This window comes from Syzygium oleosum, unplaced genomic scaffold (assembly GCF_021117445.2).
Source record: "Syzygium oleosum isolate NSW1041296 unplaced genomic scaffold, Sole_v2.1 Sole_v2.12, whole genome shotgun sequence".
NCBI classification, from domain to species: Eukaryota; Viridiplantae; Streptophyta; class Magnoliopsida; order Myrtales; family Myrtaceae; genus Syzygium; species Syzygium oleosum.
The window spans coordinates 10,456,886-10,469,277 of record NW_026607496.1 but is presented as its reverse complement, the minus strand read 5'-3'; the positions used below and the strand labels follow the sequence as shown (position 1 = coordinate 10,469,277).

Genomic DNA, 12,392 nt, shown 5'->3' with positions numbered 1-12,392 from the left:
ACACTATGTCCAGCTCCTTCTCATTTCCATTTTCATTCATTTCCCCTGTCAACTCCTTACTAAATTGACATAACAGGGATTATATGCATAAACAAACTATAGCAAAATCCAAAGCATCTTCCAACCTCAAATTCCTTCACATAATTTCCAATAAAAAAACAGTGTCTATTATAGTACTACTAACCATGGTAATTAAACTTAAATATATCTGATCATATAGAAACTTAAATTCTTCTCCTAAAATAACACAGACGATACAACTTTTCCCTTAAGTTATCTTTATTTTTTTTTATGTACACGCACATCTGTGCTGGCCTATTTTGCTAGTATTTAGAAAAAAAGTTAGATTTTAGTTCTATATGACAACTCCCATTGTTCCACCCATAGAAATTGTTTCCTTTTGAAGAGATGTTTTTTTTTTTTTTCGGAACCTTTTCAAGAGATGTTAGAATGTATAAATAGACAAACCCTAGAGGAGTCCACAAAACACACATTTGAGTTAGAGAGGGAAGAAACAATGAAGAGTGGTGGTGCAAAATGCTTATGGATGATCTTGCTGATAGTTTTGGCGTTGGGCCTGACTTTCTTCCGTACGGCTGAGGCGAGAGCGCTCGTCACCAGAAAACATGGGAGTCTCGTGAAACCTGAAGGAACATCCTTTCATTTCAATGTACTTCCCAAAGGATCAGTAGTCCCTCCTTCTGGACCCAGTAGCCGGACAAGCTCGTCTCTGCCGCCGCCGCCGCCAATCTTCATGGATTGAGATTTGGTTTTGGTGCAGCATGTCATGCCGGAAGCGACTGCCGTCACGATCTTAAGCTTCTGAGCTCTCGGACGAGTAGCATATACGAATAAATGGTTCAAGGTTGTACTCCAATCTCAGTGGGTATGTCGTTTGAGATAATTAATGGCGTCTCTTAACGCCATGGCGTTTTGTGTTATAATTCTGTAGTGCTGTTTGTAGAGCAACAAAACTTTTATGTCATTATATTTCCATATGAAGAGTCTGAACTAGTTTGGTTATTGTTTTCATAACGAAATGATCAGCTTGCATATGTAAATCTCTTGACCTGCAAGACACCCAACTAACCTCAGATAGTTTGAACATTAGCGGAGTCAGAATCGAACCGGAAAACCGAACTGAAACCAAAGCCGAATGAATCGAACCGAAATTTTGGGCATTTTTAGTTCGGTTCAGTTTTCAGTTCGGATAATAAAAAAATAACCCTTTTCGTTGCCAGTTTGGATTTTTCTCAGTTCGCTTCAATTTATAAACCGATCCGAACCACCAAAACTTAATAATCCTAAATTGAAAATGAACATGGGTCTTTTGCATCTAATGGTGTAAGGATCAGACATCACAGAGCAAAATCGGACGGTATCGAGCTATATATATGGCCATCCTGGTTGCTTTTTGCACTATTCGAGTCCATGAAGTTCAATTCTGAAATTTGTGTTCAGGATAAAAAGTGTAGGATACCGATCTCAAGTACAAATCAATGTCGGGTTTAGGGTTTCTAGGTCATGTTTCTCAAGAAATATTATGAATCACTCCATTTCGCAAAATGAAAGACGGGATTGTGGTGTAAGTACAGTAGTTTTCTCCAGCAAATGCAGTTGAAATAAGATAAGGTTATCTAATTTATGAATTTGGATCCTACTATCATCGCCATAGTGCTATCCTTGGCGCCTTTCTTATTAATTGTTGACATTTGTCGAGATACCAAACAAACCATACATAGATTTTTCGAGAAAATTGTCCAAAAAATCCTAAACTTATTGTGCGACGGCCAATTCAATCCTAAACCTATTTTTTTTTTGATAACCAATTATTTGAATAATTGGCCAAAATGTAGTCATTAGCAAATAATTAAATGGTTTATAACTGAATTGATAAATTGTCAAAAGACTTAGCATGAAGACACAAGACCTAATATAATATAATAGATTTGATTATTTTTAGACAATTTCTTTGTTAAGTAAATGGAGCTCCACAACTTCTTTATTACTTTATTTTAGTACAAAAATACCTTGTTTTAAATTGACTGAAATTCCAAAACACAGGATACAAAAAAGTATAAAACATATTAAATTCAAATTTTCTTTTTAATTGAGTTTATTAGTCAATGTTTTAAACTTTTTGTGTATTTAATAAGCAGATTGAAAAAAAGATCATGGGACAACACAACTATGAATGAGTTCTATTTAACATAAGATATATATATCTTCAAAAGCTTTGCTAATATTGGTATATTATTTAAATTGAGCAAAACATTAGTAGAAATAAAAGATAATTCAGTTGATAATTGAGTGCTTGCAGCACCTGAGCTACGTGGATTCGTGATCGATTAGGCCTGTTTGACTTGAAATTCATATGAGCATATGCCCGGGAAAAAAAAATTGTTTTTCGTTCACATTTTAATATTCACGTCATAATGGATGAGCGTGAGCAATAACTTATCAATTGAACTAATTCTAAAAATCCATAAAATAATTTTCTAATAATAATGAAAAATAAAATAAAAGAGGAAGCTGAAGGTAAAAAAACTGAAAACTGAAAACTGAACATTGCGAGGGCTGCATAACCAGCCCCGAACTGAAAACTGTCAACTTACTCGCTCATAATTTGGCGCTCTACGCTCACTTTGTTCACTGCAATCTCCAATGGCGTCTCGTTCTCCCAAGGCGTCTCGCTCTCCTTCTTCTTCGTCTTCTTCGCCGAAGACGCCTTCGATGGCGAAGAGGCTGCTCGAGGACGACCTCAACCTTGCCCGGAGGCTCCGCATCCACTCCAACAGGGAGGCGGTCTTCGTCAAGTTCACTCCCTTCGCCGTTGCTCTGGCTGCCGGGAACTTGAGCCTTGACTCCTTCCGGCATTTCATCGCCCAGGGCAAGAACTTTCTCAAAGCGTTCGCTCAAGCGTAAGTCCTCCTAGTCCTCGATCGCCTTCTCTTCTTTCTTCCCCTGTCCGTTGTTTTAGTTGGTGGATTCTTCATCTTGGTTGTGTTGATTGTCGTAGTTGAAGATGAGTGCCCGATAACATGATCTCAAGAAGTTATGGCATGACCCTTTCGATTCTGTTGCAATGCGAGTCCTCTTGTCAATCTTCTTTCTTCTCTGTTCATTGCTAGTTCGAAGATTCTTGTTTTCGGATGCATTGATGGTTATACAAATCAAAAGATCAGTGCATGACACGATCTTTACACATTATGTTACGATGCTTCTGACAATGCATTGCGGTGCAATGCGGGTCTATCAGGTGGCCCATTGGTCATATTGGTATGGGTTTTGCCTCTCGCAGAAATTCAAATTGAACGTCACCGATTCTTGCTTTAGATATCTGAAATTAGGATGGCATGCAATTATAAGTGACGATTAGTTTCTATTTTGATCTTTATCTCATCTCCCCACATTTGTCAGGTATGAATCCGCAGCAAACGATACGGATGATGAATATGCGGAATGCAAATTGTGGGAGTTAAGAAAGATGGTTTTGAAGGATATGAAAAAGCATGACTCATTCATGCAGGTAAGAGCGAGGCCATTCTGTTTATCAGAGGACAAGGGAGAGTGAGGCCATGCTTGTTTTGTTCCCTTTAAATGCATAATTCAGTTTGAAAGAAATTTCCGGTTAAAAAACAAGGATAAAAATCAAAGCAAAATTGCTAATTTAACATCACGGTAGAGTGAAGTTCTTTTTCATGATTTCTTCGGTTTTCTTTGCACGGCTAAAGAAATTGTTGTGTTAGCACGGTTGATAGCAGAGCGAAGTTCCTGTTGTTACATAACTGTATTAGGGAGGTATTCCAACGAGTAGATTATTTACACTTGCAAGCAGCACGCCGCATCGCCAAGATTCTCTCTGAACAACTCATGCTTTGAAGCCTCGTTTACTTGACGTTGTCAAAACTTGAAATTAAATACAATATTTTGATGAATTTGCCGATGAAGAAAACCTCTGCCCAATTGAATGTCAGTTCAAATCAACTACAAATTTAATGTGCATAGTGTGATCATCATCCTTCAATGACATTTCTTCTCTTCTGTGCTTCAGTGGTTTTAGCAATGTGCATGTTAGTCCAAAATTACTCTCAAACTTCTTTTAGTTACCTCATAATATACATAAGCCATTGAATTCTGTTTACTACTCATTGTGTCATGGCCATGTTTATGCTTTCTGTCATTGTTTCCCGCAAGTGCTCTACCGATGAACTCATAATGTATCTCTCTTTATGAACAGGGATGGGGTTTAGACGTTACCAAAGACGTCACACCCGATTCTGTAACGGCGAATTGTACTGAATTTTTACTGGCTGTGGCTTCTGGTAAAGTTGATGAAGCAAAAGGTGTTGTTAGACTAACAACTCCTTTTGAGAAGACAATCGCTGCAATTTACACTGTTGGTACCCTAACACCTTGCGTTCAACTATACCCTTTTTTGGCTGCGGAGCTCCGGATGTTGCTAGGTCTTAGGGAAGATAGTCACCCTTATAAGAAGTGGATCAAAATGTATACATCTGATAGTCACCAGGTTGGTCTCATTTGATTTTCAGCATCAGTTTCAATCCTGTTATTCTTTGCTTATTCCGAGGAAGTGAAAACATAATCAGCAAAAAGCAGAAATTGTCGTTACTAAGAGTTCATCCATTCTTTTCTTTGATTCAGGAATTGGCCGTGAAAACTGAAGAGTTGCTGGAGAAACTGTCTGTTACCTTGACAAGAGATGAGATCGATGTTCTTTACAACTTGTATCATCAAACAATGATCCTTGAAATAGACTTCTTCAATTCTCAACCATTTGCTCAGCCCACAGTAGTTCCTGTGATAAAGGGACTTAGCTCTGCAGAAGATCGGTTGATGTTTCTTTCTGATTTTGATCTGACTTGCACAGTTCATGATTCATCAGCAATTTTGGCAGAGATGGCCCTAGTAACTGCTCCAAAATCTGATTGTAGTCAATCCGGATCTGATTGTAGTCCATCTGAGAGTCCTCTTGTTCGGATGTCATCGGGTGACCTGCGAAATATGTGGGAGGAAATCTCCAACAAGTACACTAAAGAATATGAAGAATGCATTGAAAGTATTATTCCAGCTGAAAAAGGTAAGCACGCTATGAATTGAATTATGCTCTGAAACTAGAACTCCACGACATCAATGCTAAATTCTCTGAACTCAACACCATGAGATGAGTGCTGAAGAGTGTCTGTTAAATAGGAGGGTGTTTGATCATTTTGTCCAGTGGTATCTGATCTTGATTTTCCTATCTCCTGTAGTGGAATTTGATCATAGTTTGCTGGTCCAAGCGCTTGAGCAAGTGGCAGATTTCGAGAAAAGGGCGAATTCCAGAGTTATTGAATCCAGGGTTCTTAAAGGTCTGAAACTTGAAGACATAGTAAAAGCTGGTGAAAGCCTCAATCTTCAGGATGGTTGTATTAGTTTCTATCAGAAACTCACCAAGATTAATGTGGATGTTAACGTTCACATGCTATCGTACTGCTGGTGTGGTGATCTTATTCGGTCATCTCTTTCGTCAGGTGTGCTCCACGAAACTTTTACATTCAAGTGACATTTCAATTTCCTCTAATTGCATTCTCGTTGCACCCTTGGACATGTAAAACACAACTTATCAATCGTATGACCTGAAAAAGATAGTATTTCTTAAGAACCTACAATGAATCATGTGAATCACTGATGATTCTTCTGGCTTTTGATGCTTTGATGAATGTGCTAGCATGGTTTGTGGCTCTATTCTGCTTCATTTCTCTTGAGTTAAAGCATTCTGTCCTAGAGAGGACCTGATGTCATCTTTTAGGCCCGAACTTTAGTCTTGTAGGTCGAGCGATTTGTCCTGATGCAATGTAGGAAAGAAGCAGAGAGTAACTGCAAATGTCCCTTAATATGTGGGGTAACTCGCAAATGTTGCCATTGTGCAGTGGTGACTAAACAGAAACAATAAACATGTGAATGAGGACCATGTAGATGTTCCCAAGCATAGACTATGGACATTAATAGGACGTGGTTTAATCTTAGTCGATCTGATACACATTTCCTTTGCTCCACAGCTGCACCTTTGGTGTTTCTGATAAGGTTCATGTAAATGTTTTGCCACTTGAAGAATAGGGAATATATATCTATCTAATTTTCTTATTTTGATGGGAAGCAGTGGGTTTCGATCATTCAAATGTCCACGCGAACGAGTTGATATTCAATGAGGAGCTTCTGTGCACCGGAGAAATGGTTCGGAAGGTCGAGTCCCCCATTGAGAAGCTCCAAATATACAACAGCATCATGAAGGACCACGCCGACGAGCGAAACAAGTTAACTGTCTACGCGGGCGACTGTGTCGGAGACATACTGTGCCTGCTCGAAGCGGATATAGGGATAGTGATAGGGTCGAGTGAAAGCTTAAGGAGGGTGGGGAGCCGATTCGGAGTGACTTTCGTCCCGCTTTTCGCGGCCACGGTCAGGAAGCAGAAAGAAGTCACTGATGGGGGCTCTCTGAACTGGAAGGGAGCAAGGTCGGGAGTCCTCTACACGGTCTCTTGCTGGGCCGAGATACATGCTTTCTTGTTGGGGTGGTAGGACACTGTTGTCTCACTGGGCACAGACAAACATTAGAAGATAGAACGTGTACAGATCTTATGCACGACAGTTTTCTGCAGAGCTTAGAGAAGTTCGGTTTGATGCATGTACGGATTAGACAGGCATTTCACTTGATCAAGTCATGATTTTGGCGAGGCAATTGTGTTGGCTGAAGTTGTCTTGTTAGTGAATGGCCCTAAAAAAATGCCAAGCAAATTAAGTTAATCTTTCGACCAAAACAAAAATTTAAGTTAATCTCATAAGTTTGTCTATTAAATTTGTCAACAACAAAATTAGGTTATCACACAAAATCTATTATGGATTCCAAATGTAAATAAATCTTCCTCATTTTGGAATTTTTTTAAATCAATTTGTTGAAATAACTCGTATTGCTTTTTTATTCTTTATGAAAAAGACCCGTGAATGTGCGCTTTTTTTTTTTCTTTATCTTTTGCCAATAGTTAGATAAGAGAGTATGCACTTTTTATGCGAAAAAGATGGAATTTTTTACATGTACTCAAAAAGAAAATCCATTGATTAGAGTTTGAAATATTATGGGCTCAAAGTGACTTTTTTTTCTTGAATTTCAGAGATTTCGTGAATCTCTTTGTAAACTTACAGGTCACAACTTTATCCCTTGAACTCGATATATAATGAGGATTCTTTTTCGGGAAAATCTTGGGGTGGAAAGTAAGGATGAATTGACTACACAAGTATCACATATCAGTAAAAACCAATGTTAATTATTCGTGTTATTGTCCCGTGCTAAAATGCATTCACACCGTCAGATCTGGTGCGTTCCTTGTGGCCCGATCGAAACATAGGTGGTCCGGGATACAATTTAGCACATCATGTAAATGAGTTTCCCGCTCTTTGCACGGGGGGAGAGTCTCCCATCGTGGGGTCCTGTTGACGACAAAAGTCAGGAAACGTCGGAGTACTGCGGAACATTCTCAGCATGAACCCCGCTAGAACCAGACGATGGTCCTAACGTTAGCCATCGGCAGAGCCCGAGCTTCTCCTTCAGAAGAAGTTGGAATGGAGGAGGGTCCATCGAGCGGCAAAGAGGACGGCGGCGCTGGCGTTTCGGAGCTGCCGGCCGGCAACTTGAGAGTTGCTTCCGGCGACCCCAACTTGTCCCAGATCATGAAGGAAATCAAGTCCTCTAAGTCCCCTGTACGCGATCCACTCTTCTTTGCGATCTTTCGGCTGATTCTAGCTTTCCCTTTTCTTCTTTTCTCTTATGAATGATGGGCGAACTCGCTTGGTGCATTTGAAGAGCCTTTCTTGATTAAATTTTCTTTTTGGCTTTTGTCCTTTTCGTGCCTGCAGGCAGTAATCAACTACGGCGCTTCTTGGTACGTTCCCAGCAAACATTTCTGTGTTCCCTTGTTGCCAAAAACCCGAGAATCAGTGTGCCGATGCTAGGTGGGCTTAAGGGTGATCAACGAGCACCATGTGTTCGATTTAATGCTCCTGAGATAAGCTGGCATGGCACGCTTGTCTCTCCTTCACTCTGCCATATACAGGGGTGGACTTAACGTAGGGAAAATAGAGGAGGGTCTGGCATTATAATGGATGGTTTGCTTTGCTCATGGCACTGGGTTTATTACAGTTTCTGGCCCTTTCTGTTTGACGATAGGTAGTAGGTGCACATTTATGATTTGTTTAGTCCTTGGTGCATAAGTGAGTTGTTTCGATCATTGTGAGAGAAAGCAAAGACGATCTTCTAGGTGAAAGTCTGTTCCTTAGACGATCACTACTGGTGCTTGCATTGCATCTGCATGGACAAAGGGTTTTACAAGGTGTATGATGCTAATTGTTGTTGCATTCCATATGTTGATGCATAATTCCATGGTTTGTTTGCTCAAAACTTGATGTTCGGCACGACTAGCTTGGTTCAAAGGGTTGATCAGGTTTTGTGATGTCACTTAGTAAATAAAAAATGTAATTTCTCAAACAACATTTAGTATCACTTCCTTATGCACGACTTATACTGTGTGGGTGCTTAAGCAGCAGTTTCTCGATGCCTCTCTTTTATTGCTTGTAAAAAATGATAGCGCTTACTTTAATGGACTGAATTCTTGGATAGAAAATTCTTTCACCTCCTTTTCAGGTGTCATGTGTGTAGCCAGATTCTCCCAGCTTTCTGCCAGTTGAGCAACAGCTTTCCGAAATTGTCATTTGTGTATGCGGATATTGACGAGTGCCCAGAAACGACGCAGCACATTCGCTACACACCTACCTTTCATTTCTTCCGTGATGGAGAAAGGGTGGATGAGATGTTTGGTGCCGGAGAAGAGCGACTCCATGATCGCTTGTGGCTGCATTCCTGAATGTCAAACTTGTTATGAATGTCTAATAGCAGGATTCTTTTGTAGTCATGTTTCTTATAAAACATATCTATAGTTCAGCAGATTATGATGAGTATTTGATGCAAGTACTGATTCTTAAGAATGGCAAAGATTAGCTTTCACCTCATGCATTAATGATATGTTAACCAGAATTAGTTGCATTGAATTGCTGCCACCTGCTAAATGCAAGAATATATAGAATCACATTGTCATTTTTTCTCAATCACAATGTACGGTAGACATTCTGATCGGTAATTTTGATGTAGGCAATATTTGTGCGCACATATTTGTTTGCTCAACATGCTTTGACCTTGATGGTAGCATTTGCTTCATCCTGAAAACTTATTCTTGTTACTTATGTAATACATCTGTATTTCCAATGGAGCATTCTTCTCAGTAAATTGGAGTAGTTTTCGCAGTGATGAAGACGGTGAAGAACAGATGGTCATGTGGCACCGATGCTTCTAGTTGCCTCAACTGAAGAGTATTGTTTCACTTGGGCACATCTCCCGTCTTTCTTTATGCGGTTAACAACCGATATACATCTGAATCATTTGTTGACCTTATCAATGAACGATGATGGAAAAAAAAATGCAAATCCTTTTTATAATTTTAAGAGTTATTATTGAAAACCTACTGAAATGTAACCTATTTTACAGACGTAAGAACGTGACTTTGGGATCAAATTTTGCATTGGAGCTACTTCTTTGATTTAGTACATTATCGGACGGTTAATTAACCGTTTTGTGCAATGTGCATCAACACTCAGCCGAATAATGTTAGCTCTGCATCGGTTTATTCTGCCCTTTGTCTATCAGCATTTGCTTATGCTTTCTGTTTTGCCATGGGAAGAACACAACAGAAAAACAGAACAAACGCTTTGTGTAGAAACAACTTCTCATTCTTTGCTTTCCGTCCATCTCCAATTTTGATACAATATCTATGACTAAAAACATCCTAGAAAGAGGTATAATGTAACCGGGCATGTATATGTCGACGATTAGAAGCTGAGGCCAAGTCGAAGTCCAAGGGCGGCATGAATGAGAAACAGAGTCATGATCCCGCTACCCAAGATCCCATGGACATTTCTTAATCCTGGATTACCCTGCATATCGCAACACGGATGCAAATGATCAGAGGAAATACTAATTCGAGAAGTTGACGATGAACGTCAGCATCATAATTAACAATTAACCGGAATGTGGACCGGCATTCAATTCGTTACCTCAAACAAGGAAGGTAACACTGTCTGAACAGTCAAAAGTGTTAGGCCTATGAATCCTGTGACAGCATGAGGACTGTAAACGACAACATCGCAGTCAGTGAACATAGAGGGAGAGAAGATAGAGAGCAAGAATTGAGTGTAAGTCAACAATCCCATGGTAACAACTTAGAAACTGAAGAAATTTTCTGTAAGCAGAAGATGAACGCATGATTTAAGTTGTGAGAGCACCTCTCGAATATAGGTTTGTCTGAGGTGAGTAGAGCTGTCACACCACCGGTTGCACCAAGAGCAAAGAAGAAAAACATTCCACCGAGAAGCTTCGGGTGCAAGTCTTTTGCCTTGGCCTTCTCTTCCTGAGATAAACGGTATGTCCAGGGCAGCTGAAATACTCAGAGGCAGCCATTGATTTCAGTAGACAAGTAAAGAAAGTCTTACTGGAGTCTCACCACATCATCGGAAAATTTAATACGAAAACCAAGATATGTTCCGTATCCGCCCATTGCAAAGAGCACGACAGCCTAAAATGTTACAACAGAATCATTTCAGAATCACTAAGTGAGCATCTTCTGGAAATTTAGAGTAAACATTCGGCGAAACCAGGCCTTCCTAGGAGGTAAGAGAAAGGATGAACTGTTACCATATTGCCTGGGTGACCCCAATGCACAAGCCAATCAGGGAGACTCAAGGTTTTAACAAGCTCAACGAAAGGCCCAAACAGAGATCTCACTGTCCCAGCTGTTATGAATCATAGCCATGCGAGCAATAGATCAGCAACACGAATGCAAGAGATCCAATAAATTGCAATCAGCAAGATGCGAGGCATTGGATGGAAAACAGCAAAATTAAATGTGATGCAGCCAGGCGCTTGATGCATTGCGACAGACTGCATTACGCAGAGAGCATTTGAACCTGTTCGATAAGTAGTTTAGAGAGACATATGTAATACACTGTTTGAAGCACAGTTAAGAGTCCTACATCACGGAAAATGGGATAGAAAGAACGCACGGTAACTAATAAAATCAAGCAAAGTCCACAAAGCTAACAGAATCTCCAGTTCTTTGTCCCTCATATTCTCGTACTTCTTCGTTATCAACAAAATCGTGCCAAGTAATAAGCAGTGGAAATGTTAAACTAGATTGTGTCAAGAGAGGGGTCAACATGTCAAGATAATTGGAAATCACAGCTGATTATAGCCTTTCCCCGATTCGGATGAGAAGGGTTGTAGCACTGTTTAAGCTGCTTTAGGCCAGCTAATGGATGGGCAAAATGACAGAGTAAAGCAGGGAGACTCAACCGATCCAAGAGCTTGAAATGATCGAGAGCAAAAGATCATTTAGATGGTAATAAACAAAAGAACCACCCAGCAGTAGCTATGCCAAACATGACAGAAAAATTTATCTGTACAGGTTTAGAAGTACCGAAACCGGAAAAACACAGCAAAACCGAGAGAAGAACGATCGGGACATTTGAGAACTCTGAAACGAGAGAAAACACTGCATTGGAGTGACAAAAAGATACACAAGTTGGTTTAGAATTGGCCAAACCAAATGCAATCCGAACCCAAGTGAGAAAGAGCACAATCTCCTACTTAACGTAGTGCATTTCGTTAGAATGTCCGCTGTTCAAGCAACTGAAACACTCCCTTCACAGAGAGAGAGAGAGAGAGAGAGAGAGAGAGAGAGAGAGAGAGAGAGAGAGAGAGAGGGAGATGAATTACCTCCAGGAAGCGCAGTGAGGAAGAGGAGGGGAAGAGGAGAGAAGGAGCAGAGGAGAGTCCCGCCGGGCCTGTCCGCCGTTCCGTCCATGTCGAAGTTGGCATCGGTGATGGGTTCGCGAGCCTCGTCCTTGGAAGCCGAGGACGTGCCGGGGAGGAGAGCTCTCTTGGCCTCAGTCCTGGATACAGCACAACCCGGGAACGGAGGAGTCGACAGCTGCAGTCGGGTATTGACGGGATGCGACGAGGATGGAGAGTGCAGAGGAAGGAGACGTCGCGGGGGTGTGTTGGAGCAGCAGCAGCGAAGAAGACCAGCTGCAGAATTCACCATCGCCATTGACAAAAGTGCTACGCAACACACCCAACGCAGACTCTTTCACTCTCTCTCTCAGCACACGCTGGAGAGTTTTGAGGTAGAGATGGGGTGGGAAAGGTGAGGAAAGGGACACGCTTGTGATGCGAGCACATACCACTTCACCAGTAATCACAAGCACACGCTCCTCCCTGCCAACCCGAT

At 40.8% G+C, this 12,392-nt stretch overlaps 3 protein-coding genes across 4 annotated transcripts; 2 read left to right on the top strand and 1 right to left on the bottom strand.

The window, feature by feature from the left end:
* The first annotated feature begins 2,568 nt into the window (after window positions 1-2,568).
* On the top strand, window positions 2,569-6,742 carry LOC115674150 (bifunctional TH2 protein, mitochondrial-like). The gene is made up of 6 exons (XM_030596484.2): window positions 2,569-2,921; window positions 3,421-3,529; window positions 4,241-4,531; window positions 4,666-5,101; window positions 5,274-5,534; window positions 6,164-6,742. Exons 1-6 carry the CDS (start codon window positions 2,665-2,667, stop codon window positions 6,580-6,582), a joined length of 1,773 nt encoding a protein of 590 aa, XP_030452344.1. The 5' UTR covers window positions 2,569-2,664; the 3' UTR covers window positions 6,583-6,742.
* A 761-nt stretch (window positions 6,743-7,503) lies between these two features.
* LOC115674173 (thioredoxin-like 3-3) lies at window positions 7,504-9,220 on the top strand. Its single transcript, XM_030596502.2, has 3 exons — window positions 7,504-7,758; window positions 7,915-7,940; window positions 8,699-9,220. Exons 1-3 carry the CDS (start codon window positions 7,564-7,566, stop codon window positions 8,916-8,918), a joined length of 441 nt encoding a protein of 146 aa, XP_030452362.1. The 5' UTR covers window positions 7,504-7,563; the 3' UTR covers window positions 8,919-9,220.
* A 470-nt stretch (window positions 9,221-9,690) lies between these two features.
* LOC115674172 (uncharacterized) lies at window positions 9,691-12,356 on the bottom strand. Of its 2 annotated transcripts, XM_030596500.2 has the most exons (6): window positions 11,879-12,346; window positions 10,799-10,896; window positions 10,608-10,679; window positions 10,390-10,514; window positions 10,162-10,234; window positions 9,691-10,041 (listed from the first exon to the last, which is right to left on the bottom strand). In XM_030596500.2, exons 1-6 carry the CDS (start codon window positions 12,210-12,212, stop codon window positions 9,937-9,939), a joined length of 807 nt encoding a protein of 268 aa, XP_030452360.1. In that variant the 5' UTR covers window positions 12,213-12,346; the 3' UTR covers window positions 9,691-9,936. The 2 variants fall into 2 exon arrangements, with proteins under 2 accessions (XP_030452360.1, XP_056172413.1); XM_056316438.1 differs by lacking the exon at window positions 10,608-10,679 and having other exon boundaries at window positions 11,879-12,356.
* Window positions 12,357-12,392: the final 36 nt, after the last annotated feature.

Bases quoted from the DNA above. Each gene is read 5' to 3' on its own strand.
- LOC115674173 (XM_030596502.2), top strand. From the start codon at position 7,564: ATGGTCCTAACGTTAGCCATCGGCAGAGCCCGAGCTTCTCCTTCAGAA. The intron at 7,759-7,914 runs GTACGCGATCCA...TCGTGCCTGCAG, and splicing joins TCAAGTCCTCTAAGTCCCCT to GCAGTAATCAACTACGGCGC. The intron at 7,941-8,698 runs GTACGTTCCCAG...CCTCCTTTTCAG, and splicing joins ATCAACTACGGCGCTTCTTG to GTGTCATGTGTGTAGCCAGA.
- LOC115674172 (XM_030596500.2), bottom strand. From the start codon at position 12,212: ATGGCGATGGTGAATTCTGCAGCTGGTCTTCTTCGCTGCTGCTGCTCC. The intron at 10,680-10,798 runs GTAACAGTTCAT...GTAACATTTTAG, and splicing joins GGGGTCACCCAGGCAATATG to GCTGTCGTGCTCTTTGCAAT. The intron at 10,235-10,389 runs GTGCTCTCACAA...TGTCGTTTACAG, and splicing joins GACAAACCTATATTCGAGAG to TCCTCATGCTGTCACAGGAT.
- LOC115674150 (XM_030596484.2), top strand. From the start codon at position 2,665: ATGGCGTCTCGTTCTCCCAAGGCGTCTCGCTCTCCTTCTTCTTCGTCT. The intron at 4,532-4,665 runs GTTGGTCTCATT...TCTTTGATTCAG, and splicing joins ATACATCTGATAGTCACCAG to GAATTGGCCGTGAAAACTGA. The intron at 5,102-5,273 runs GTAAGCACGCTA...TATCTCCTGTAG, and splicing joins TATTATTCCAGCTGAAAAAG to TGGAATTTGATCATAGTTTG.